Source organism: Nerophis ophidion, linkage group LG03 (genome assembly GCF_033978795.1).
Source record: "Nerophis ophidion isolate RoL-2023_Sa linkage group LG03, RoL_Noph_v1.0, whole genome shotgun sequence".
NCBI lineage: Eukaryota > Metazoa > Chordata > Actinopteri > Syngnathiformes > Syngnathidae > Nerophis > Nerophis ophidion.
Window position 1 is genome coordinate 5,282,260 of NC_084613.1, and position 26,739 is coordinate 5,308,998.

General features: G+C 42.9%; 1 protein-coding gene across 1 annotated transcript; it reads right to left on the reverse strand.

Annotated features, from left to right (window-relative positions):
• Positions 1-981: 981 nt before the first annotated feature.
• Positions 982-26,739, reverse strand: ptchd4 (patched domain containing 4). The gene is made up of 3 exons (XM_061894081.1): positions 26,085-26,739; positions 16,354-16,849; positions 982-5,891 (listed from the first exon to the last, which is right to left on the reverse strand). The coding sequence occupies exons 1-3, from the start codon at positions 26,658-26,660 to the stop codon at positions 4,240-4,242; spliced, it is 2,724 nt and encodes a 907-aa protein (XP_061750065.1). The 5' UTR covers positions 26,661-26,739; the 3' UTR covers positions 982-4,239.

A 26,739-nucleotide genomic window follows, 5' to 3' on the forward strand; every position in this document is an offset into this window, starting at 1 on the left:
TTAACATAGTTAATTTTAATAGTGTTAGTTTTAATAGTGTTATACTTATTGTTGTTAACAAAATTAGTTTAATTGTGTTATATTTATTATTGTTAACAAAGATAGTTTTAATAGTGTAATATTTATTATTATAACAGAGTTAGTTTTAATAGTGTTGTATTTATTATCTTTAACAATGTTAGTTTAAATTGTGTTATATTTATTATTGTCCAAAACGTTAGTTTTAATAGTGTTCTATTCATTATTGTTAATAAAGTTACTTTTACTAGTGTTATTTATTATTGTTAACAAAGTTAGTTTTAATAGTGTTATATTTATTATTGTTAACCGTTAGTTGTAATAGTGTTATATTTATTGTTCTTAACAAAGTTAGTTTTAATAGTGTTATATTTATTTTTGTTAACAGAGTTACTTTTAATAGTGTCATTTATTATTGTCAACAAAGTTAGTTTTAATATTGTTATATTTATTATTGTTAACAGAGTTAGTTTTAATAGTCTTATATTTATTATTGTTGACAAAGTTAGTTTAATTGTGTTATATTTATTATTGTTAACGGAGTTAGTTTTAACATTGTTATATTTAGTATTGTTTACAAAGTTAGTTTTAATAGTGTTATATTTTTTATAACAAAGTTAGTTTAAAAAGTGTCATATTTATTATTTTTAACAAAGTAAGCTTTATTAGTGATATATTTATTATTGTTAACAAAGTTAGTATTACTAATTATATTTATTGTTGTTAACAGAGTTAGTTTTAATAGTGTTATATTTATTGTAACAAAGTTAGTTTGAAAAGTGTCATATTTATTATTTTTAACAAAGTTAGCTTTAATACTAATATATTTATTATTGTTAACAAAGTTAGTATTATTAATTATATTTATTATTGTTAACAGAGTTAGTTTTAATAGTGTTGTATCTATTATTGTTAACAAAGTTAGTATTATTAATTATATTTATTATTGTTAACCGAGTTAGTTTTATTAGTTATATTTATTATTGTTAACAGAGTTAGTTTTATTAGTGTTATATTTATTATTGTTAACAGAGTTAGTTTTATTAGTGTTATATTTATTATTGTTAACGGAGTTAGAGAACACAAGTTTGGACACTTGAGGATTTTAGGATGTAATTTTTACTTCTGTTGACTAATTGAGAACTTTTTGTTTCCTTCTGCTCAAAAAGGTCCAAGTAATAAAAGTAGGGGCGGCTAGAACCGAGTCCTACCTGGGACTAAGTCCTAGGACACAACAATTATGTGGCAATAAATGTTATTTATGTTAATAATAAAAAGTAATTTTGTATTTAACATTTAGCTGACAATTATTAGTTGTTTTAAATCATTCTAATTTGCAAGTATGCATTTATCTTAGTTTAGTGGTGTAGTCAGGAAGTAGTCTTTGCCATTACGTTGAACTTGCCATGCGTGTCTTTTGTCGAGTCCTACAAAGTGTTTACAGTGTAAGTATTGTACTTATTGATTGTAACGTGCATCTTGTCATTTTGATGACAAAACATGGAGGTGTAAAGTCGCCAATGCTAACCAGTAGCATATATATGGAAATTCCAATGTAAATTAGCATCACGCTAGTTTGAAAAGTGAAGTTTTACATTGGAGTTTATTCTATCAGGCCTGCTTGCTTTGTTGGCAGGAACAATGGCAACATGACCACGAGATAGTCTGCTACGAATGGGACTATTTTTTTTTTGTGCCTGATCTGGTCTTTGACAACAAACTATAAACATTTGGTACAATTTGATTTTGTGTGAATCACTACTTGATAGCACAGACAGGATATAATCATTTCCCTTTAAAATACTTAGCTTGGGACCGTAATTTTCAGGCTATAAGCCTTTACTTTTTTATCCAACGCTTTGAACCCTGCGGCTAAATTGATGTTTTTTTTCTACGCTAACGGCTATATTGCTTTGTTTTTAGCAAAAAACTTTCATCACCGACAGAGACACTGAAAAGGTGTGTTATGGTTCATGCTATGATGCCATCTTTTGGATGAGTTTGCTCACTGCTGGTGCTGTCCTGTCTCGTGCCTTGAACCGGAAGTATATCCCGTTTTGTCTACAAGTTGTCTACGGCAGTGGACCCCAACATTTTTGTAGCTGCGGACCGGTCAACACTTGATAATTTTTTGTCATGGAAAAGGGAGGTTTTTGGGTTGGTGCAATGATTGAAAGTGTATCTTGGGTTTTTTATGTTATTTTAATTAAAAAAAACAAAAACTAAATATATATGATTGATAAAACATTCTTCTGCGGCCCAGTACCAATCTAGCCGCGGTCTGGTTATCCAACGCTTTGAACCCTGCGGCCAAATTAATGGGTTTTTCTACGCTAACAGCCATATTGCTTTGTTTTTTTTAGCAAAAAAACATCTTTTGGATGAGTTTGCTCACTGCTGGTGCTGTCCTGTCTCGTGCCTTGAACCGGAAGTATATCCCGTTTTGTCTACAAGTTGTCTACGGCAGTGGTCCCCCTCCTTTTTGTAGCTGCGGACCGGTCAACTCTTGATCATTTTTTGTCATGGAAAAGGGAGGTTTTTGGGTTGGTGCAATGATTGAAAGTGTATCTTGTGTTTTTTATGTTATTTTAATTAAGAAAAACAAAAACAAAATATATATGATTGATAAAACATTCTTCTGTGGCCCAGTACCAATCGAGCCGCGGTCTGGTTATCCAACGCTTTGAACCCTGCGGCCAAATTGATGGGTTTTTCTACGCTAACAGCCATATTGCTTTGTTTTTTAGCAAAAAAACATCTTTTGGATGAGTTTGCTCACTGCTGGTGCTGTCCTGTCTCGTGCCTTGAACCGGAAGTATATCCCGTTTTGTGTACAAGTTGTCTACGGCAGTGGACCCCAACATTTTTGTAGCTGCGGACCGGTCAACTCTTGATAATTTTTTGTCATGGAAAAGGGAGGTTTTTGGGTTGGTGCAATGATTGAAAGTGTATCTTGGGTTTTTTATGTTATTTTAATTTTAAAAAAACAAAAACAAAATATATATGATTGATAAAACATTCTTCTGCGGCCCAGTACCAATCGAGCCGCGGTCTGGTTACCCAAAAGGTGTGTTATGGTTCATGCTATGACGCCATCTTTTGGATGAGTTTGCTCACTGCTGGTGCTGTCCTGTTTCGTGCCTTGAACCGGAAGTATGTATCCCGTTTTGTCTACAAGTTGTCTACGGTGTTTCTGCTGGAAAGGATTCTTCATTCATCAGGCCAAGCAACGTGTTTTCATGCATATTTATACGTGCTATCATAATGTAGTCAAGCTAGCGTCGTTAGCATTAGCTAACATGCTAACACGTTTATGTTAGTATCATTAACTCGCAATGGCATTCTTTTTGTTCTGTTTCAGTTTCGTAAATTCCCTAAAACGTCAGCGTGGAGTTATGGAGTCTGTTTAGCTGGTTGGAAAGCGAGCTTGGGCAGCCAGTGGGTTCATGACCATGAATTATGTTTTGTTTGATCAGCCGTTTTACTGCCTTGTCACAGACATTAAGGTATGTAAATAAACATTTACAAAATATTTTGTACCGGCATGTATCTGCGGCTAATACATGGAAATATATTTATTTCTTCCAAAAGTTTGTAGCCCGGAAAGTATGGTAAAAAAATTGGTTTTTAGAGTTTTTCTTTTATGATATATTGTGATTCCAGTCATTCCTAACAAACGAATAGGCAACGTGACAAAACGATTCAAGGTTCTTGGATCAAAGATCCGTACGGACTTGGTATCGGATCACCACCAACAGTCCCGCCCACACCCACCGCCGAGCCGGGTGTTATCGGAAATAAGCAAACGGGGGCCAATGTTCGCAACACTTGCTAGCGCCCCAGTTAGCATCCGCAAATCGACGCTGGTCTTTTCGGCTTTCCAAGCAGATGTTCATCAGCATCAACGGATGAATTAAGTTGTCTTCCATTGACCCGACCCGGTCTTGGCCCCACCGACCGCTTTGACCCTGCGGCTAGCGGCATTAAGGGCTGCCGGAGACACTAATATTTGTCGTAGTATGTTCAGACCGTGCGTACGCTAACCTAGAGTCTCTTGTAAGCCCGGGAGTAGAACCAGGCACACTGTCAAGACCGAATGGGCGTCCAATGGGCCGCACTCCACTCGCGACCGGGCGTCTTGGGCGGCACCCGTACGGTCGTCCCCCCCCCCCCCCCGCTACGCCGCGTAATCCCGCCAGGATTGGCTGCAAACATGCCGACTCAGACGTTAGTCACGTGGTCGGGGTTCTCTCGGACCTCGATGCACTCTATCTCCTCGCGTTCCCGCTCCCGCTCTTTCCGCTTGGCCCGTTTCTTCTTCTTGTGTCTCTTCTTGGACGGCGGGAAGAAGGTGAGGAAGACGGGCAGGATGACGAAGCAGTGGAGGGCGGTGCAGCCGGCCGTCAGCAGCGAGCACTTGAACAGCGTGTAGGTCAGGTTGGAAGGCACGAAGACCAAAGGCATGATGCCGATCACGAAGCAGGACGTGTTCTGCAAGATAGCCGCCCCGTGCTCCTCCAGAGCCAGCTTGATGCACTGAGTCCTGGTGTGCTCGGTGGCCAGCACGAAGGTGTACAGATGCGGCGCACAGTGATCCATGGCGAAGTTGAGGGTATAAATAAGGCACAGGATTGAGATGCTGTCCATGCCGACGTTCCAGAGAGTCATCAGACCCAGGACGCCCAGCTCCACCGAGGTGACGGTGAGGATCAGCCAGAAGTTCCCCAGGGGGTTGATGACCAGGAAGAGGGTGAGGATGAGGATGGTGAGCACACTGAACCCCGAGGTGAGGATGGGGGAGATGACGGAGGAACTGTAGCGGTCCATGAACACGAAGGTCGGGTTGAAGGCGATGAACTTGATGCTGTTGATCAGCATCAACGGGCGGAGCTTCTCCAGTAGCTCCACCACCTCCTCCCGCTTCTTCTCCGTAACACGGGCCACCAAGTACATGCGCGAGGCGATGATGTCGTACTCGCTGGTGTCGCGGTTCCTGGAGAAGATGATGTCCTCCGTGAAGTGCCGGTACTCCAGGCTCTGCAGGAAGGAGCCTCGGAGGATGCTGATGAAGTCGCCCTTGGTGGAGGCGCTCACGTTCACCACCCGCAGGTAGTGGAAGAAGTTGTCCATCCAGGAGATCTTGTTGAATCCGTGGCTCAGCATCTTCAGGTGCTCCTGCACCGTGGCGTTCCAGTACTCGATGGGCTCGTAGATGTAGAAGCCGATCACGGGGCTGTAGTTGCTGAAGTACTTTTGCTGAGTCAGCGCGTAGGACACGCTGGGGGAGTTGCTGGCCAGAAGGTTGACGATGTTGGAGCCGTCACTGATTTGTAAACACCCCATGAATGAGAAGGAAGCGTAGATGAGGTAGAGAATGACCACGAAGGGCTTGACGTAGGTGTTGGTGATCCACTCGGTGTAGTGCTCGCGCAGGAAGTGCTGGATGAAGTGGTTCTGGTAGGGAACGCTGTCGTGGTGCGTGGACAGGTCGTGGCCGTCGCTCATCATGGTTTTGAACCACGTGGGCTGGCGGTCCAGGTACTCCACCGAGGGGATTTTGCAGCAGAAAACGCTGTGGTAGCGGTTCTGCTCCAGCTGTCCGGCGAACACCAGGCAGGATCCGTAGAAGGAGAAGACGTAGAAGTAGTTGACCAAGACGGCCACGCACATGCTCTGGCAGAAGATCTTGACCGACTCGATGTTGGTGAAGGGGCTGGCTCCCATGCCGAAGGTGATGATGTAGAGCGAGCTGGTCATGGTGTAGCACACCATCACGTCGGCAAAGGCGTCGGCCACGCGCTCCTTGAAGGGCAGGTTTTCCCTGGTCCTCCTCCAGCCGGCCAGGAGCTCGAACACCCCCTTGGTTCCGTGGCCTGGAACATAGAGAAGAAACCGGAAGGTCAATCGTGCCGATTTGTGTCTGAAGTCACCGTGGACTTCGAGTGGAACCTGTTCTAGTCGACGTCCCGTGGATTGGATGACTCAGGTAAACATAAGCGGTTGACGACCAAAAACAGCCATGTGACTTTGTGCCGACATACAGTGGGGCAAAAACAGTATTTAGTCAGCCAGCGATTGTGCAAGTTCTCCCACTTCAAAGGATGACAGAGGTCTGTAATTTTCATCATAGGTACACTTCAACTGTGAGAGACAGAATGTGAAGAGAACATCCAGGAATTCACATTGTAGGAATTTTAAAGAATTTATTTGTGGAAAATAAGTATTTGGTCAACCATTCAAAGCTCTCACTGATGGAAGGAGGTTTTGGCTCAAAATCTCACGATTCATTCTTTCCTTAACACGGATCAATCGTCCTGTCCCCTTAGCAGAAAAAACAGCCCCAAAGCATGATGTTTCCACCCCCATGCTTCGCAGTAGGTGTGGTGTTCTTGGGATGCAACTCAGTATTCTTCTCCCACTTAAAATGATGACAGAGGTCTGTAATTTTCATCATAGGTACACTTCAACTGTGAGAGACAGAATGTGGAAAAAAAATCTAGGAATTTTAAAGAATTTGTTTGTAAATGATGGTGGAAAATAAGTATTTGGTCAACCATCCAAAGGAGGTTTTGGCTCCAAATCTCACGATACATGGCCCCATTCATTCTTTCCTTAACACGGATCAATCGTCCTGTCCCCTTAGCAGTAAAACAACCCCAAAGCATGATTTTTCCACCCCCATGCTTCACAGTAGGTGTGGTGTTCTTGGGATGCAACTCAGTATTCTTCTTCCTCCAAACACGTCCAGTTGAGTTTATACCAAAATGGATACATGGATGATACAGCAGAGGATTGGGAGAATGTCATGTGGTCAGATGAAAGCAAAATAGAACTTTTTGGTATAAACTCAACTAGTCGTGTTTGGAGGAAGAAGAATACTGAGTTGCATCCCAAGAACACCATACCTACTGTGAAGCATGGGGGTGGGAACATCATGCTTTGGGGCTGTTTTTCTGCTAAGGGGACAGGACGATTGATCCGTGTTAAGGAAAGAATGAATGGGGCCATGTATCGTGAGATTTGGAGCCAAAACCTCCTTTGAATGGTTGACCAAATACTTATTTTCCACAAATCAATTCTTTAAAATTCCTACAATGTGAATTCCTGGATTTTTCCCCCACATTCTGTCTCTCACAGTTGAAGTGTACCTATGATGAAAATTACAGACCTCTGTCATCCTTTGAAGTGGGAGAACTTGCACAATCGCTGGCTGATTAAATACTTTTTTGCCCCTCTGTAAGCAATGAGGGTGCACAAAGAAATCGATTCATATCCGAATCTGGATTCTTATTTATTCCCATTCTAAATCCATGCATCATTTTCAAAAATCAATTGGCGGGGAAAAAACAGTTTTTTTTAATAAGAACACACATGGTCACACACAACACAACCGGCGCATGGAACTTTGTGGATATTATACAAAACCTCTAAATGAAAATTTGCATTAAGCCCTTTCCTACCAAGAGTTCAGTAATTTCTTGAGTTTCTGGAACTATAAGTTCCTGTGGACCTGTGTGGTGTGTGTTCACAGCTCAGGCCAATGATGAGTGGACAGTACAGTTCTACTCCAAACGGACAACAATATTTATTAGACTAAAGTGCATGGAACTCAAATGCAAAAAATGATTATTCAGAAACGTGACCGGAACTAGTCTTGTGTTAACATTAATCCATGAGAGTTAGGGTTTTATCAAACTCTTGGTGGAATTATGAGGACATGAATACAAATGGGTGACTAATAAAATGATTGTTCATGCTGCTACAGGACTTTCATCCACAGTTCATCCTGTTACAGGACTTTCATCCACAGTCCATCCTGCTACAGGACTTTCATCCACAGTTCATCCTGCTACAGGACTCTCATGCACAGTTCATCCTGTTACAGGACTTTCATCCACAGTTCATCCTGCTACAGGACTTTCATCCACAGTTCATCCTGCTACAGGACTCTCATACACAGTTCATCCTGTTACAGGACTTTTATCCACAGTCCATCCTGCTACAGGACTTTCATCCACAGTTCATCCTGCTACAGGACTCTCATGCACAGTTCATCCTGCTACAGGACTCTCATGCACAGTTCATCCTGCTACAGGACTTTCACCCACAGTTCATCCTGTTACAGGACTTTCATGCACAGTTCATCCTGCTACACGACTTTCATCCACAGTTCATGCTGCTACAGGACTTTCATGCACAGTTCATCCTGCCACAGGACTTTTATCCACAGTTCATCCTGCTACAGGACTTTCATCCACAGTTCATCCTGCTACAGGACTTTCATCCACAGTTCATCCTGCTACAGGACTTTCATCCACAGGTCATCCTCTTACAGGACTTTCGTCCACTGTTCATGCTGCTACAGGACTTTCATCCACAGTTCATCCTCTTACAGGACTTTTATCCACAGTCCATCCTGCTACAGGACTTTCATCCACAGTTCATCCTGCTACAGGACTCTCATGCACAGTTCATCCTGCTACAGGACTTTCATCCACAGTTCATCCTGTTACAGGACTTTCATCCACAGTTCATCCTGCTACAGGACTTTCATCCACAGTTCATCCTGCTACAGGACTTTCGTCCACAGTTCATCCTGCTACAGGACTTTCATCCACAGTTAATCCTTTTACAGGACTCTCATGCACAGTTAATCCTGTTACAGGACTTTTATCCACAGTCCATCCTGCTACAGGACTTTCATCCACAGTTCATCCTGCTACAGGACTCTCATGCACAGTTCATCCTGCTACAGGACTCTCATGCACAGTTCATCCTGCTACAGGACTTTCACCCACAGTTCATCCTGTTACAGGACTTTCATGCACAGTTCATCCTGCTACAGGACTTTCACCCACAGTTCATCCTGTTACAGGACTTTCATGCACAGTTCATCCTGCTACAGGACTTTCATGCACAGTTCATCCTGTTACAGGACTCTCATGCACAGTTCATCCTGTTACAGGACTCTCATGCACAGTTCATCCTGTTACAGGACTCTCATGCAGAGAGTAAACAGCAGAAGATAAGTAAAGATAAGTAGAACAAATGAGTCAATTGCCGATTTTTGGAATGTGGGTTTGGGAAACATCCAAACAATATTTCTGTCAGTCCCACTTTGTAACGGGACGTGACTTCACTGGCAAATGTTGACAGGACGTCTAAAAATAGCAAACTAAATATACATTTGTAAGAAGCTTGATTGGCAAGAAGTATTCCTCACGCTTTAAAAATGCATCACCTTGTCATTCCTTGCCGCTATTTTCAGCCGCACGGCCTCCTCTAGAGACCCCACTTCCTGTCCCAGTAAAACTAGATGATCTTCACCACACCTTTTGATTGACTGCCATGAACACATGAATATTCACACGCACATTTATCCAACTTAAGCTTGGAGCCACCGCAGAAGTAAAATGAGCCTCAAATTCCTTAAACCGTAACAACTTAGGGTCTCCATCTATTCTCACTTAGACATGTTCTATGTGTACAGGACCAGGTGACTGTGTGCAGCTGGGGTAGACTCCAGCATTCCCGCCACCCGGACGAGATGGAGGAGCAGTGGAAAATGGATGTACAAACCCCGTTTTCATATGAGTTGGGAAATTGTGTTAGATGTAAATATTACACAATAGCTTCCATGAAATGCTAAGTCATTCACAAACAAGGATGGGGTGAGGGTCACCACTTTGTAAGCAAATTGTCGAACAGTTTTAGAACAACATTTCTCAACGAGCTATTGCGAGGAATTTAGGGATTTTACCATCTACGGTCCGTAAAATCATCAAAAGGTTCAGAGAATCTGGAGAAATCACTGCACGTAAGCGATGATATTACGGACCTTTGACCCTTCAGGCAGTACTGCATTAAAAACAAACATCAGTGTGTAAAGGATATCACCACATGGGCTTAGGAACACTTCATAAACCACTGTCAGTAACTACAGTTGGTCGCTACATCTGTAAGTGCAAGTTAAAACTCTGCTATGCAAAGCAAAACCCATTTATCAACAACACCCAGAAACGCCGTTGCCTTCGCTGAGCCCGAGCTCATCTAAGATGGACTGATGCAAAGTGGAAAAGTGTCCTGTGGTCTGACGAGTCAACATTTCAAATTATATTTGGAAACTGTGGACGGGGTGTCCTCCGAAACAAAGAGGAAAATAACCATTCGGATTGTTATAGGCGCAAAGTTGAAAAGCCAGCATGTGTGATGGTATGGGGGTGCATTAGTGCCCAAGGCATGGGTAACTTACACATCTGTGAAGGCACCATTAATGCTGAAAGGTCCATACAGGTTTTGGAGCAACATATGTTGTCATCCAAGCAACGTTATCATGGACGCCCCTGCTTATTTCAGCAAGACAATGCCAAGCCATGTGTAACAACAGCGTGGTTTCATAGTAAAAGAGTGCGGGTACTTTCCTGGCCCGCCTGCAGTCCAGACCTGTCTCCCATGGAAAATGTGCGGCGCATTATGAAGCGTAAAATACGACAGCGGAGACCCGGGACTGTTGAAGGACTGAAGCTCTACATAAAACAAGAATGGAAAAGAATTCCACTTTCAAAGCTTCAACAATTAGTTTCCTCAGTTCCCAAACATTTATTGAGTGTTGTTGAAAGAAAAGGTGATGTAACACAGTGGTGAACATGCCCTTTCCCAACTACTTTGGCACGTGTTGCAGCCATGAAATCCTAAGTTAATTATTATATGAAAAAATAAAATAAAGCTTATGAGTTCAAACATCAAATATGTTGTCTTTGTAGTGCATTCAACTGAATATGGGTTGAAAAGGATTTGCAAATAATGGTATTTTGTTAATATTTACATCTAACACAATTTCCCAACTCATATGGAAACGGGGTTTGTATAAATGTTTGTATTACAAATAAAATGTGATGTTTGTCAGACTCCATTACAAACAGCAACAACGTGGCCGACATGGCACGAGCATGCGGGGTGCCATCCATCCATCCATTTTCTACCGCTTGTCCCATCAAGTGAAACTAAAGAAGTTGACCAGACTACGTAAATAAACAAGAAAGTCACTACTAATACTAATACGACTACTACAAAAAAAAATAAAAGTTGACATACCTTAAACATTTTTTTCTCTTACATGAAAACAAATTGAAGCCATATATTGTATGATTGGATATATAAATAGTGTAATATATGTGTGAGGGTTATAATCTTTTTATGCTGTTAAGTTGAGAAGACACAGACCTACATTAGATTTATTTTACAGTCACTTACGTAAACAATTTAAGCAAAAAAAAACCCAAAACGTGTGAATTGACCGTTTGAGAAGATGTCAATAATTTTCTCAAAAGTAGCTCACATGAAGCGTTGTCCTCTTTTCATTATTTCATTTAATCATTGGAATCTTTATATGCCAGTGTGCACTTTATATGCCAGTGTGCACTTTATATGCCAGTGTGTTTTGTGTACAGACTTGGAATTTCATTCGTGTCAACGACCATAAAAGTTAGTCTTTAATAGAGGCTGAGCACCAACATAGTCACAAAACACAAGTTTATTTATGTACGTATAAGATGTAACTTCCACTATAAACCTGGGTTTACATCTAAGATGTAACGTCCGGGGAAGTCATTTATAACCAGGTGTGTTCACCTGTTGTGGCGTTTGCTGGGCATAGTGGATGCGTTTGGGCAAGAACACAACGAATAGTAAGGAATAAATGTTTATTTAACTCAAAAACTGGCTACGAACGAAAACACTGGTGCTAGGCAGAAAAGGAAAACAAAAAGTGCTAGCATGGGAGCTAGAGAAACAAACAGAAACACTTACATTTGGCACAAAGGCACAAAAAGGGGAAAAAAAACAACTAGCATGAGAGCTAGGGAAACAAACAGAAACACTTACACTTGGCACAAAGGCACAAAAAGGGGGAAAAACAACTAGCATGAGAGCTAGGGATGGACGAAGCGTAGCGCGAAAGCTAGCGAGTAAATACATAGAGAAGCATACGTCCATGATCACTGTTTGGCCTGCATTATTTAGCGTTTTACTTAGCAGGTGTGAAAAGGACTTGCCAAGTGACAGCTGCAGGATCGGTTCTCACGCTGCACGGACGGACCATGGACTAATCTAATTGATGCGTTTTAGTTTGAGGGGTTTTTTTTATTGGCGTTCGTGGTTTTTTTTTTTGCATAGAATATACTTGGGAGAGTGGCCATGCGCAACCCGTGGGTCCCTGGTTCAATCCCCACCTAGTACCAACTTCGTCACGTCCGTTGGGTCCTGAGCAAGACACTTCACCCTTGCTCCTGATGGGTGCTGGTTAGCGCCTTGCATGGCAGCTCCCTCCATCAGTGTCTGAATGTGTGTGTGAATGGGTAAATGTGGAAGTAGTGTCAAAGCGCTTTGAGTACCTTGAAGGTAGAAAAGCGCTATACAAGTACAACCCATTTATCATTTATAACCCATTTAATATATATATATTATAAAAATATTTCTTTAATGGAAAAAACGTATTTAAGTGTGCATTTGTTGCATCTTGAGTGGAGTAAGTAAGTAAGTAAAACATTGAATAAAAAGTGGTTTCATTGTGGATTTCTTGCCGACCGTGTCTAAAATGCCCATAAAAAGTGGTACACGTCTCCTGCATGTTTGGACACGTAGCAAAACATCACAGGTAGGAGGAGCGTATTTTGATACGTTTTGATACTTTTCTAAATAAAGGGGACCACATTTAATGTCATTATTGTCTTTATTGTAACAAAAAACATTAAGTGTACATGAAACATATGTTTATTATTATAATTTAGTCCTTTAATAAAATGTTGAACATACTAAACCTCTTGTCTTTTAGTAGTACGTAAACAAACAAAGACTCCTAATTGTGTCATTTATACACCTATCATTTTCTAAACATTATGATTACCGTATTTCCTTGAATTGCCGCCGGGTCGCTAATTAATTTAAAACCTCTTCTCACTCCGGCACTTACCAAAGGAATGCAGTACAAATTTGAGTGTGATGTAAGGGTACCATCATGAAAAGCACATTTAATAAAAAAACTAAAATGTTATTATGGTCTTACCTTTACTTATAAATGAAGTCCATGCCAGCTCATTCTGATCAAAAGCATCGATAACTTGTTTATAAAAGTCTTCCTTATCTTTCTTCAGTTTTAAAAGTCTCTCTGTCTCGATGGAGATCTTCCTTTATTACCTCCTGCTTCGATTGAAAGTCCAGTTTAGAAAACTGCTATCAGACCGCTGTTATCAGTTAGCTCGGCTCCACAAGTGCGGGCGACGACAGAATTATCCTCGGACAACTCCCCCTCCCCTTCTGCTCCGCGGGTGATCTCTTTATCCCACCGTTGCCACCAGGAAGTGTTATTGTATAAATAATACACTGGGTATTTAGGACTGGAACATGCTTTATTTCAGCCCGGTTGTTTACATAGCCAGCATAGGTCCGTCGTGCACCCGGCCCGTCATACCCGTCCCAGCACAATTCACGTCACTCGTTGTCACTTCTTCTGCGGCCGAGTAGTCGCAAGAAGGATCACTAGCGCCCTCTACCACCAGGAGGCGGGAGTCATTTAATGACTCATATTTGACACACGCAGCTACGGTATTGTGACGGCCTCAAGCAATCGTCTTGCGGGTTCCCAGGACCACCAAGGAAGGACATGGCTTGAGCAGTTTGACTTTGTTTATTTTTCAATAAAACTTCAGTCCAGGTCGCTCTTCCACTCCTCTCTGCTCATTTGCCGTCTTCTCGCCGCCATCTTGGGCCGGGCTCCAGCGTGCCCTGCCTGTCTGTCGGACCGTCGGCTCCACAGGTATATTAATAAAACATAGCTGATTACTGTACTTTTTAGCATACCGGTATTCAAAAGCTTGGACCTTAAATCCTACTAAATAGCTCTTAATCTTCTTCCCTTTATGCGATTTCAAATCACCGGTATTGATATCAGCCTCCTCCATTTTGAAAATGATGACAGGGGGCGTGTCACTCGTGATGTCACGAGTTTGACCCGGCAGTAATTCAAGTCAGGCGCATACTATATGCCCTGCGGCAATTCAAGGAAATACGGTAATTATTCATCTACTAGTTCATTTACTTTCTCTTTCTGTTCTATCTCAAAAATGTAAGGTTCTGGATCATGTTGCCAGCAAAGCCAAGAGTAGATTGGCACGAGGGACCTAATCCGTGTAAAGTTGAATAAAAAGTTTATGAATGTTACAATTTGACTTTATTAAAGAGGAACGTTGACATGCTGTATTAGTATTTTGTACCACCTGTTGACGGTTGTCAATACTTTTGCAAGACTGTTTATTGTCAGCAATTGTCTTACAAGAAGATTCACTACTGTAGTAGCTACAGTTGATCTTGACTGTCATATGGGTGCCAACCCTGCAGAACTAGGTACCACTCCTGGAGTACTAAGTGCCACCCCTGCAGAACTAGGTACCACCCTTGCAGAACTAGATTCCACCCCTGCAGAACTAGGTACCACCCCTGGAGTACTAAGTGCCACCCCTGCAGAACTAGGTACCACCCTTGCAGAACTAGATTCCACCACTGCAGAACTAGGCGCCACTCCTGCAGTACTAGGTGCCACCCCTGCAGAACTAAGTACCACCCCTGCAGAACTAGATTCCACCCCTGCCGAACTCGGTGTCACCCTTGCAGAACTAGGTGCCACCCCTGTAGAAATAGGTGCCACCCCTGCAGAACTAGGTACCACCCCTGCAGAACTAGATTCCACCCCTGCCGAACTCGGTGTCACCCTTGCAAAACTAGGTGCCACCCCTCCAGAACTAGGTGTCACCCCTGCAGAATTAGGTGACCCCCCTGCAGTACTAGGTGCCACCCCTGCAGTACTAGGTGCCACCCCTGCAAAACTAGGTGTCACAACTACAGAACTAGGTGCCACCCCTGCAGAACTAAGTACTACCCCTGCAGTACAAGGTGCCGCCCCTGCAGGACTAGGCTTCACCCCTGCAGATCTAGGTGTCACCCCTGCAGTACTAGGTGCCACCCCTGCAAAACTAAGTACCACCCCTGCAGTACTAGGTGCCACCCCTGCAGAACTAAGTACCACCCCTGCAGAACTAGATTCCACCCCTGCCGAACTCGGTGTCACCCTTGCAAAACTAGGTGCCACCCCTCCAGAACTAGGTGTCACCCCTGCAGAATTAGGTGACCCCCCTGCAGTACTAGGTGCCACCCCTGCAGTACTAGGTGCCACCCCTGCAGTACTAGGTGCCACCCCTGCACAACTAGGTGTCACAACTACAGAACTAGGTGCCACCCCTGCAGAACTAAGTACTACCCCTGCAGTACTAGGTGCCGCCCCTGCAGGACTAGGCTTCACCCCTGCAGAACTAGGTGTCACCCCTGCAGTACTAGGTGCCACCCCTGCAGTACTAGATTCCACCCCTGCAGAACTAGGTGCCACCCCTGCAGAACTAAGTGCCACAACTGCAGAACTAGGTGTCACCTCTGCAGAACTAGTTGCCACAACTGCAGAATAAGGTGCCACCCCTGCAGAACTAGGTGCCACCCCTGCAGAAATAGATTCCCCCCCGCAGAACTAGGTGTCACCCCTGCAGAACTAAGTACCACCCCTGCAGAACTAGATTACACCCCTGCCGAACTCGGTGTCACCCTTGCAGTACTAGGTGCCACCCCTGCAGAACTAGGTGTCACCCCTGCAGTACTAGGTGCCACCCATGCAGTACTAGGTACCACCCATGCAGAACTAAGTACCACCCCTGCAGTACTAGGTGCCACCCCTGCAGAACTAGGTGCCACAACTGCAGAACTAGGTGCCACCACTGCGGAACTCGGTGCCACGCCTGCAGAAGTAGGTTTACAGACGTTCTAAAGCAGGGGTCCCCAACCTTATTTGTACCAGGGACCGGTTTAATGTCGGCATTATTTCTACGGACCGGCCTTTCAGGTGTGGCAGACCAATACAGCAAAAATAAATAAAACGCAGACTAAACTCTGAATGAGTGGGAGCTTGTTTCTTTGGTCCCGGGAAGGTTGAGTGTATGTACTTACATCATCACATTTGGTGTATACTTTATTCTAGTCACCTGCTCGGGGACTGCAGATGGAATTTGGACTTTGGCTACAATTTTTAGATTTGATATGTTCATTAATATAATAACGTTAAACATCTACGAACAAGATTATCGGTGTTTTTAATGTTTCTCTGAGGCCCGGTGGCAAATGCGTCACGGACCGGTGTTTGGGGGTCACAGTCCTAAGGTACCAAGTACCAAGTACCTATTTCATGGAATCAACCATGACTGCAGTATGCAAAAGTTTGAAAGAGAGAAACACCCTCACCCATTGCGAAGAACGGAATCCCCAGAAGTGTGGAGTTGAACTTCCCATCCGATATGAAGAAGATCCCTGCGGCGGTCACGTTGGCGATGCAGATGGTCAAAACCCCCAGGAGGCCCAGGAAGGGTTTCCCCCTCAAACAGTCCCGCATGGAGCTGGATATGGTGGCCGCCAGGAGGACCAACACCAGACTAACCAACACCTCGCCTTTGGCCAGAACGCCGGTCTGATGGAAGTCCCGCCATAGGCTGAAGGACGTGAGGGACTGAATCAGGAGTTGGTCGGGTCCGTGGGGAGCTCCGGCTGTGGACAGCCGACTGACCAGGGCGCAGAACTCATTTTCCCAGACCTCTGCGATGGCATCCTGGACCGCCGGTCCGTTGTTGCGCAGGTAGTAGGTAATCTGGACAGCCCGGGCAAACTTGACCTGCTGATCCCGGCTATTGGGGGAGAAGGACACGCCTCCCAGCTGGTGGCCAATGAAGGACACTCGGCCATCCTGCCAGGGATTTAAACCACACAGAATTTTGGATTAATGGAATAGTCCGGAATCATAAACACACATGATTATTTGTGGATAATGTAAGGTAACAACCCGGAAATCCCTTTCTGCTGATTCATTAACGCCTTAAAACTGGTCTGTGTTCTACTCTTTTGTCCCTTCTAGTCGGACCATGGAGCAAAACTTTGGTCACACATTTAACACTGAGACCGGCATGAAGATGAAAGACAAATCTTGGACAACAAATATTTCATTTAGATGAAAAAGCAGAGCAAGTCATAAGGTTCATGAATACATTATTATTGGAAAGGAACGTAAAGTACTGAGACCAGATAAGACCAGTCTAAGTTTAAGACTAGATGTGACCAATCCAAGTCTAAGACTAGATGTGACCAAACCAAGTCTAAGACTAGATGTGACCAATCCAAGTCCAAGACTAAATGTGACCAACCTACGTCTAAGAATAGGTGTGACCAATCCAAGTCTAAGACTAGATGTGACCAATCTAAGTCTAAGACTAGATGTGACCAATCGAATTCTAAGAATAGATGTGACCAATCTAAGTTTAAGACTAGATGTGACCAATCCAAGTCTAAGACTAGATGTGACCAATCCAAGTCTAAGACTAGATGTGACCAATTTAAGTCTAAGACTAAATCTGACCAATCTAAGACTAGATGTGACCAATCTAAGTCTAAGACTAGATGTGACCAATCCAAGTTTAAGAATAGATCTGACCAATCTAAGTCTAAGACTAGATGTGACCAATCTAAGTCTAAGACTAGATGTGACCAATCTAAGTCTAAGATTAGGTGTGACCAATCCAAGTCCAAGACTAGATGTGACCAATCTAAGTCTAAGACTAGGTGACCAATCCAAGTCTAAGACTAGATGTGACCAATTTAAGTCTAAGACTAGATGTGACCAATCTAAGTCTAAGACTAGATGTGAACAATCCAAGCCTAAAACTAGATGAGAACAATCCAAGTCTAAGATTAGATGTGACCAATCCAAATCCAAGACTAGATGTGACCAATCTAAGTCCAAGACTAGGTGTGACCAATCCAAGTCTAAGACTAGATGTGACCAATCTAAGTCTAAGACTAGATGTGACCAATCTAAGTCAAAGACTAGATGTGACCAATCTAAGTTTAAGACTAGATGTGACCAATCCAAGTCCAAGACTAGATGTGACCAATCCAAGTCTAAGACTAGATGTGACCAATTTAAGTCTAATACTAAATCTGACCAATCTAAGGCTAGATGTGACCAATCTAAGTCTAAGACTAGATGTGACCAATCCAAGTTTAAGAATAGATCTGACCAATCTAAGTCTAAGACTAGATGTGACCAATCTAAGTCTAAGACTAGATATGACCAATCTAAGTCTTAGACTAGGTGTGACCAATCCAAGTCCAAGACTAGATGTGCCCAATCCAAGTCTAAGACTAGATGTGACCAATCTAAATCTAAGACTAAATCTGACCAATCTAAGACTAGATGTGACCAATCTAAGTCTAAGACTAGATGTGACCGATCTAATAAAAAACTAGATGTGACCAATCTAAATCCAAGACTAAATCTGACCAATCTAAGACTAAATGTGACCAATCTAAATACAAGACTAAATCTGACCCATCTAAGACTAGATGTGACCAATCTAAGTCTATGTTCAAGAACTGACTCGGATGAGAGTCAAAAGGTTTACTAAGACAAACTAACAGTCCAGTTGTGATGATTGATTGTCCTGAAATATTAATAATCTGAGATGATAATGACCTGAGATACTTACAACATGTATATATTACATGTTATTATGAATGTTACTAGATACTACATATATACTTACATCATGTATATATTACATGTTATTATGAATGTTACTAGATACTACATATATACTTACATTATGTATATATTACATGTTATTATGAATGTTACTACATGACATATATACCTACATCATGTATATATTACATGTTATTATGAATGTTACTAGATACTACATATATACTTACATCATGTATATATTACATGTTATTATGAATGTTACTAGATACTACATATATACTTACATCATGTATATATTACATGTTATTATGAATGTTACTAGATACTACATATATACTTACATCATGTATATACTACATGTTATTATGAATGTTACTAGATACTACATATATACTTACATCATGTATATATTACATGTTATTATGAATGTTACTACATGACATATATACTTACATCATGTATATATTACATGTTATTATGAATGTTACTGGATACTACATATATACTTACATCATGTATATATTACATGTTATTATGAATGTTACTAGATACTACATATATACTTACATCATGTATATATTACATGTTATTATGAATGTTACTAGATACTACATATATACTTACATCATGTATATATTACATATTATGAATGTTACTAGATACTACATATATACTTACATCATGTATATATTACATGTTATCATGAATGTTACTACATGACATATATACTTACATCATGTATATATTACATGTTATTATGAATGTTACTAGATACTACATATATACTTACATCATGTATATACTACATGTTATTATGAATGTTACTAGATACTACATATATACTTACATCATGTATATATTACATGTTATTATGAATGTTACTAGATACTACATATATACTTACATCATGTATATATTACATGTTATTATGAATGTAACTAGATACTACATATATACTTACATCATGTATATATTACATGTTATTATGAATGTTACTGGATACTACATATATACTTACATCACGTATATATTACATGTTATTATGAATGTTACTGGATACTACATATATACTTACATCATGTATATATTACATGTTATTATGAATGTTACTACATGACATATATACTTACATCATGTATATATTACATGTTATTATGAATGTTACTACATGACATATATACTTACATCATGTATATATTACATGTTATTATGAATGTTACTAGATACTACATCTATACTTACATCATGTATATATTACATGTTATTATGAATGTTACTGGATACTACATATATACTTACATCATGTATATATTACATGTTATTATGAATGTTACTAGATACTACATATATACTTACATCATGTACAGTATATACTACATGTTATTATGAATGTTACTATGTTCTTATCAACTAATTGATGGACTTCCATAGATGGTGTATGACACAGTACGGGTGTGTTTGTGTTATATAATCCATGCTGATGGAGGCCTAGAACGCTAAGATCCGTGTTTGTCACACCCGGTGTGTGAAAATGCTGGACTGGCCATCAGCGTATAATCACATTATTTCCATGTGTTCTCCTTGTTGCTGGAACAATCCTGGCACTTGAGCAAGCAATCAGCGAGCTTTAATTACCCAAAGGCCGGACACAAGGCGGAGTGGTTGCCTGCCGTGTGTAAGCGAGATGAGACCACGGACTTTTATTGTGGTTAATTCCTTCTGTTTCCTGATTATAGTCAGCCACACAAAGCTCTCAGTACACAGAATTCTAGAACAATCCTGGCAAACACCACCACTCCTTCAACTCACCACTGCAAGCTATATATATATATATATATATATATATATATATATATATATGTATATATACATATATTTATTTATTTTTTCTAACCAACAACGTGGATCCAATGTCGGGCATCAATGTTGTTTCAACTATTTTGCAAGTGAGTTTTAAAGGACTCACATGAATGTTCAAGGTTGTATTAATGTCTCCTGCCTGCTCAATTAGAAGACCTGGATCACTTTGTCCACAATGATGTCACTGTAGTTACATCCCTGTAGTAATATCCCTGTAGTTACACCACTGTAGTTACATCCCTGTAGTTACATTACTGTAGTTACACCCCTGTAGTTACATTATTGTAGTTACATTACTGTAGTTACATCCCTGTAGTTACATCCCTGTAGTTACATCCCTGTAGTTACATTACTGTAGTTACACCACTGTAGTTACATTACTGTAGTTACATCCCTGTAGTTACACTACTGTAGTTACATCCCTGTAGTTACACCACTGTAGTTACATCCTTGTAGTTACACCACTGTAGTTACATCCCTGTAGTTAAACCACTGTAGTTACATCCCTGTAGTTACATCACTGTAGTTACATTACTGTAGTTACATCCCTGTAGTTACACCACTGTAGTTACATCACTGTAGTTAAACCACTGTAGTTACATCACTGTAGTTACATCACTGTAGTTACATCCCTGTAGTTACATCCCTGTAGTTACATCACTGTAGTTACATTACTGTAGTTACATCCCTGTAGTTACACCACTGTAGTTACATCCTAGTAGTTACACCACTTTATATGGAATTTAAATGAATTGTGTATGTATAATGTATGTATGTATTTGTGTATATGTGTGTGTATATGTATATATATATATATGTGTGTGTATGTATGTATGTGTATATGTATATATATATATGTGTGTGTATGTATGTGTATATATATATATATATATAAGTGTACAAATGTATATGTTTGATTTAAATGTTAAACTATGTATATGAGACGTGTGCTACATATATGTTGCTTATATATTGTTTAAAAAAAAAAAAAAGTAATATAAGTGAAGCATGTTTTAGATTTTATATATTTTGAAGCTTGTTCTTGTTGTGATGGGGTAGGTTTATATAAGCGTTGCTTCAACCTACACCCTTTCGGCTCAATCATTGCTCAAATGAGTGTTTTTTTTTTTTGTTTTTTTTTTTTTGTTTTTTGTTTTTCTTTTCTTGTTGTTGTTCTTGTTTTATGTGAAGATTGCCGAAATAAAATACATTGATTGATTGATTGGTAGTTAAATCACTGTAGTTACATCCCTGTAGTTACATTACTGTAGTTACATCACTGTAGTTACATCCCTGTAGTTACACCACTGTAGTCACACCACTGCCGTTACATCACTGTAGTAACACCACTGTAGTTACACCACTGTAGTTACACCACTGTAGTTACATCCCTGTAGTTACATTACTGTAGTAACACCACTGTTGTTACATCATTGTAGTTACATCACTGTAGTTACATCCCTGTAGTTACATCACTGTAGTTACATCCCTGTAGTTACACCACTGTAGTAACAACACTGTTGTTACATCACTATAGTTACACCACTGTAGTTACACCACTGTAGTTACATCACTGTAGTTACACCACTGTAGTTACATTACTGTAGTTACACCACTGTAGTTACATCCCTGTAGTTACACCACTGTAGTTACATCACTGTACTTACATTACTGTAGTTACATCCCTGTAGTTACATTACTGTAGTTACATCCCTGTAGTTACATTACTGTAGTAACACCACTGTTGTTACATCATTGTAGTTACATCACTGTAGTTACATCCCTGTAGTTACATCACTGTAGTTACATCCCTGTAGTTACATCCCTGTAGTTACATTACTGTAGTTACATTACTGTAGTTACACCACTGTAGTAACAACACTGTTGTTACATCATTGTAGTTACATCACTGTAGTTACATCCCTGTAGTTACATTACTGTAGTTACATTACTGTAGTTACACCACTGTAGTAACAACACTGTTGTTACATCATTGTAGTTACATCACTGTAGTTACATCCCTGTAGTTACATAACTGTAGTTACACCACTGTAGTTACATCCCTGTAGTTACATCCCTGTAGTTACATCACTGTAGTTACATCACTGTAGTTACACCACTGTAGTTACATCACTGTAGTTACATCACTGTAGTTACATTACTGTAGTTACATCCCTGTAGTTACATTACTGTAGTTACATCCCTGTAGTTACATTACTGTAGTTACATCCCTGTAGTTACATTACTGTAGTTACATCCCTGTAGTTACATTACTGTAGTTACAGTAAACGTTGCTCGGAGATGTCAGAAGGGAAAGACTGTACTGTGTAATAGAGGACATCCCTGTGTGCGTGTGAGAGAGAGAGAGAGAGAGAGAGAGAGAGAGAGAGAGAGAGAGAGAGAGAGGGGAGCATCAATTCAGCTGCACTAGTGCAACATGGACTATGGTGGAGAGGGTTCCCTCATATTGCACTAGTAGTGCAACATGGACTAGGGTGGAGAGGGTTCCCTAGTGCAACATGGACCAAGGTGGAGAGGGTTCCCTCATATTGCACTAGTAGTGCAACATGGACTAGGGTGGAGAGGGTTCCCTAGTGCAACATGGACTAGGGTGGAGAGGGTTCCCTAGTGCAACATGGACCAGGGTGGAGAGGGTTCCCTAGTGCAACATGGAATAGGGTGGAGAGGGTTCCCTAGTGCAACATGGACCAAGGTGGAGAGGGTTCCCTCATATTGCACTAGTAGTGCAACATGGACTAGGGTGGAGAGGGTTCCCTAGTGCAACATGGACTAGGGTGGAGAGGGTTCCCTAGTGCAACATGGACCAGGGTGGAGAGGGTTCCCTAGTGCAACATGGACTAGGGTGGAGAGGGTTCCCTAGTGCAACATGGACCAAGGTGGAGAGGGTTCCCTCATATTGCACTAGTAGTGCAACATGGACTAGGGTGGAGAGGGTTCCCTAGTGCAACATGGACTAGGGTGGAGAGGGTTCCCTAGTGCAACATGGACTATGGTGGAGAGGGTTCCCTAGTGCAACATGGACCAGGGTGGAGAGGGTTCCCTCATATTGCACTAGTAGTGCAACATGGACTATGGTGGAGAGGGTTCCCTAGTGCAACATGGACTATGGTGGAGAGGGTTCCCTAGTGCAACATGGACTAGGGTGGAGAGGGTTCCCTAGTGCAACATGGACCAGGGTGGAGAGGGTTCCCTCATATTGCACTAGTAGTGCAACATGGACTATGGTGGAGAGGGTTCCCTAGTGCAACATGGACTATGGTGGAGAGGGTTCCCTAGTGCAACATGGACCAGGGTGGAGAGGGTTCCCTCATATTGCACTAGTAGTGTAACATGGACTAGGGTGGAGAGGGTTCCCTAGTGCAACATGGACTAGGGTGGAGAGGGTTCCCTAGTGCAACATGGACCAGGGTGGAGAGGGTTCCCTCATATTGCACTAGTAGTGCAACATGGACTATGGTGGAGAGGGTTCCCTCATATTGCACTAGTACAACATGGACTATGGTGGAGAGGGTTCCCTAGTGCAACATGGACTATGGTCGAGAGGGTTCCCTAGTGCAACATGGACTAGGGTGGAGAGGGTTCCCTAGTGCAACATGGACCAGGGTGGAGAGGGTTCCCTAGTGCAACATGGACCAGGGTGGAGAGGGTTCCCTCATATTGCACTAGTAGTGCAACATGGACTATGGTGGAGAGGGTTCCCTAGTGCAACATGGACTATGGTGGAGAGGGTTCCCTAGTGCAACATGGACTAGGGTGGAGAGGGTTCCCTAGTGCAACATGGACCAGGGTGGAGAGGGTTCCCTAGTGCAACATGGACCAGGGTGGAGAGGGTTCCCTCATATTGCACTAGTAGTGCAACATGGACTATGGTGGAGAGGGTTCCCTAGTGCAACATGGACTATGGTGGAGAGGGTTCCCTCATATTGCACTAGTAGTGCAACATGGACTAGGGTGGAGAGGGTTCCCTAGTGCAACATGGACTAGGGTGGAGAGGGTTCCCTCATATTGCACTAGTAGTGCAACATGGACTAGGGTGGAGAGGGTTCCCTAGTGCAACATGGACTATGGTGGAGAGGGTTCCCTAGTGCAACATGGACTATGGTGGAGAGGGTTCCCTCATATTGCACTAGTGCAACATGGACTATGGTGGAGAGGGTTCCCTAGTGCAACATGGACTAGGGTGGAGAGGGTTCCCTCATATTGCACTAGTAGTGCAACATGGACTATGGTGGAGAGGGTTCCCTCATATTGCACTAGTACAACATGGACTATGGTGGAGAGGGTTCCCTAGTGCAACATGGACTATGGTCGAGAGGGTTCCCTAGTGCAACATGGACTAGGGTGGAGAGGGTTCCCTAGTGCAACATGGACCAGGGTGGAGAGGGTTCCCTAGTGCAACATGGACCAGGGTGGAGAGGGTTCCCTCATATTGCACTAGTAGTGCAACATGGACTATGGTGGAGAGGGTTCCCTAGTGCAACATGGACTATGGTGGAGAGGGTTCCCTAGTGCAACATGGACTAGGGTGGAGAGGGTTCCCTAGTGCAACATGGACCAGGGTGGAGAGGGTTCCCTAGTGCAACATGGACCAGGGTGGAGAGGGTTCCCTCATATTGCACTAGTAGTGCAACATGGACTATGGTGGAGAGGGTTCCCTAGTGCAACATGGACTATGGTGGAGAGGGTTCCCTCATATTGCACTAGTAGTGCAACATGGACTAGGGTGGAGAGGGTTCCCTAGTGCAACATGGACTAGGGTGGAGAGGGTTCCCTCATATTGCACTAGTAGTGCAACATGGACTAGGGTGGAGAGGGTTCCCTAGTGCAACATGGACTATGGTGGAGAGGGTTCCCTAGTGCAACATGGACTATGGTGGAGAGGGTTCCCTCATATTGCACTAGTGCAACATGGACTATGGTGGAGAGGGTTCCCTAGTGCAACATGGACTAGGGTGGAGAGGGTTCCCTCATATTGCACTAGTGCAACATGGACTATGGTGGAGAGGGTTCCCTAGTGCAACATGGACTATGGTGGAGAGGGTTCCCTAGTGCAACATGGACCAGGGTGGAGAGGGTTCCCTCATATTGCACTAGTAGTGCAACATGGACTAGGGTGGAGAGGGTTCACTAGTGCAACATGGACGAGGGTGGAGAGGGTTCCCTAGTGCAACATGGACCAGGGTGGAGAGGGTTCCCTAGTGCAACATGGACCAGGGTGGAGAGGGTTCCCTCATATTGCACTAGTAGTGCAACATGGACTAGGGTGGAGAGGGTTCACTAGTGCAACATGGACTAGGGTGGAGAGGGTTCCCTAGTGCAACATGGACGAGGGTGGAGAGGGTTCACTAGTGCAACATGGACTAGGGTGGAGAGGGTTCCCTAGTGCAACATGGACTATGTTGGAGAGGGTTCCCTAGTGCAACATGGACTATGGTGGAGAGGGTTCCCTCATATTGCACTAGTAGTGCAACATGGACCCATGCATGCCCATAAGATGCCACATTGTTGCAGTGCCCCCCCCCAACTCACCTTGCGGGTGGTGTCGGGGCAGCTGACTCACCTTGAGGGTGGTGTTGGGGTAGCTGACCACCACCTTGCTGAAGGAGCTGTTGGCGAGCACCGCCTGGCGGATGTCCTCCAGGACGGAGACGATGTCGTCCAGGCGGCAGCTGTTGCCGCCGGGGCCGAGCACGCAGAGGTGGGCGAAGGTGTAGTTGAAGCCCCGGTAGGACGCCCGCAGCTCCAGCACCCGCCGGTGGACGCGCAGCACCTGCTCGGCCAGCTCCAGGATGTTGCCGCCGGACCTGGCTTGCAGGATGAGGCGGCCGTACCTGCCGGGCGTGTGCAGGTCGGAGTAGAGGCGGTGCGTGGACTGGTCGACGTGGAAGAGGCTGTTGGCCAGGCTGCGCTCGATCTTGGCCAGGCTGTGGGTGGGCGCCACCAGCCGCTCCAGGTCGGTCTCCGGCCGGAACCGGCTGAGCAGCGTGGATCCGAAGATGATGGTGAGCACGGCGGGCACGGTGAGGAAGAAGACCGGGTGTCTGCTGACGAACAAGCCCAGCCAGTAGAAGGACGCCTTCAGACCTCCGTGGATCACTTGCCGCAGCATCCTCAGCAGCGCGCGCGCCAGTGACATCACACACCTCGGCGGCGCTGTGACGTCACGCAGCCGGGAGGAGGTTAGCGGCGCTGTGACGTCACACACTGCAGCACCA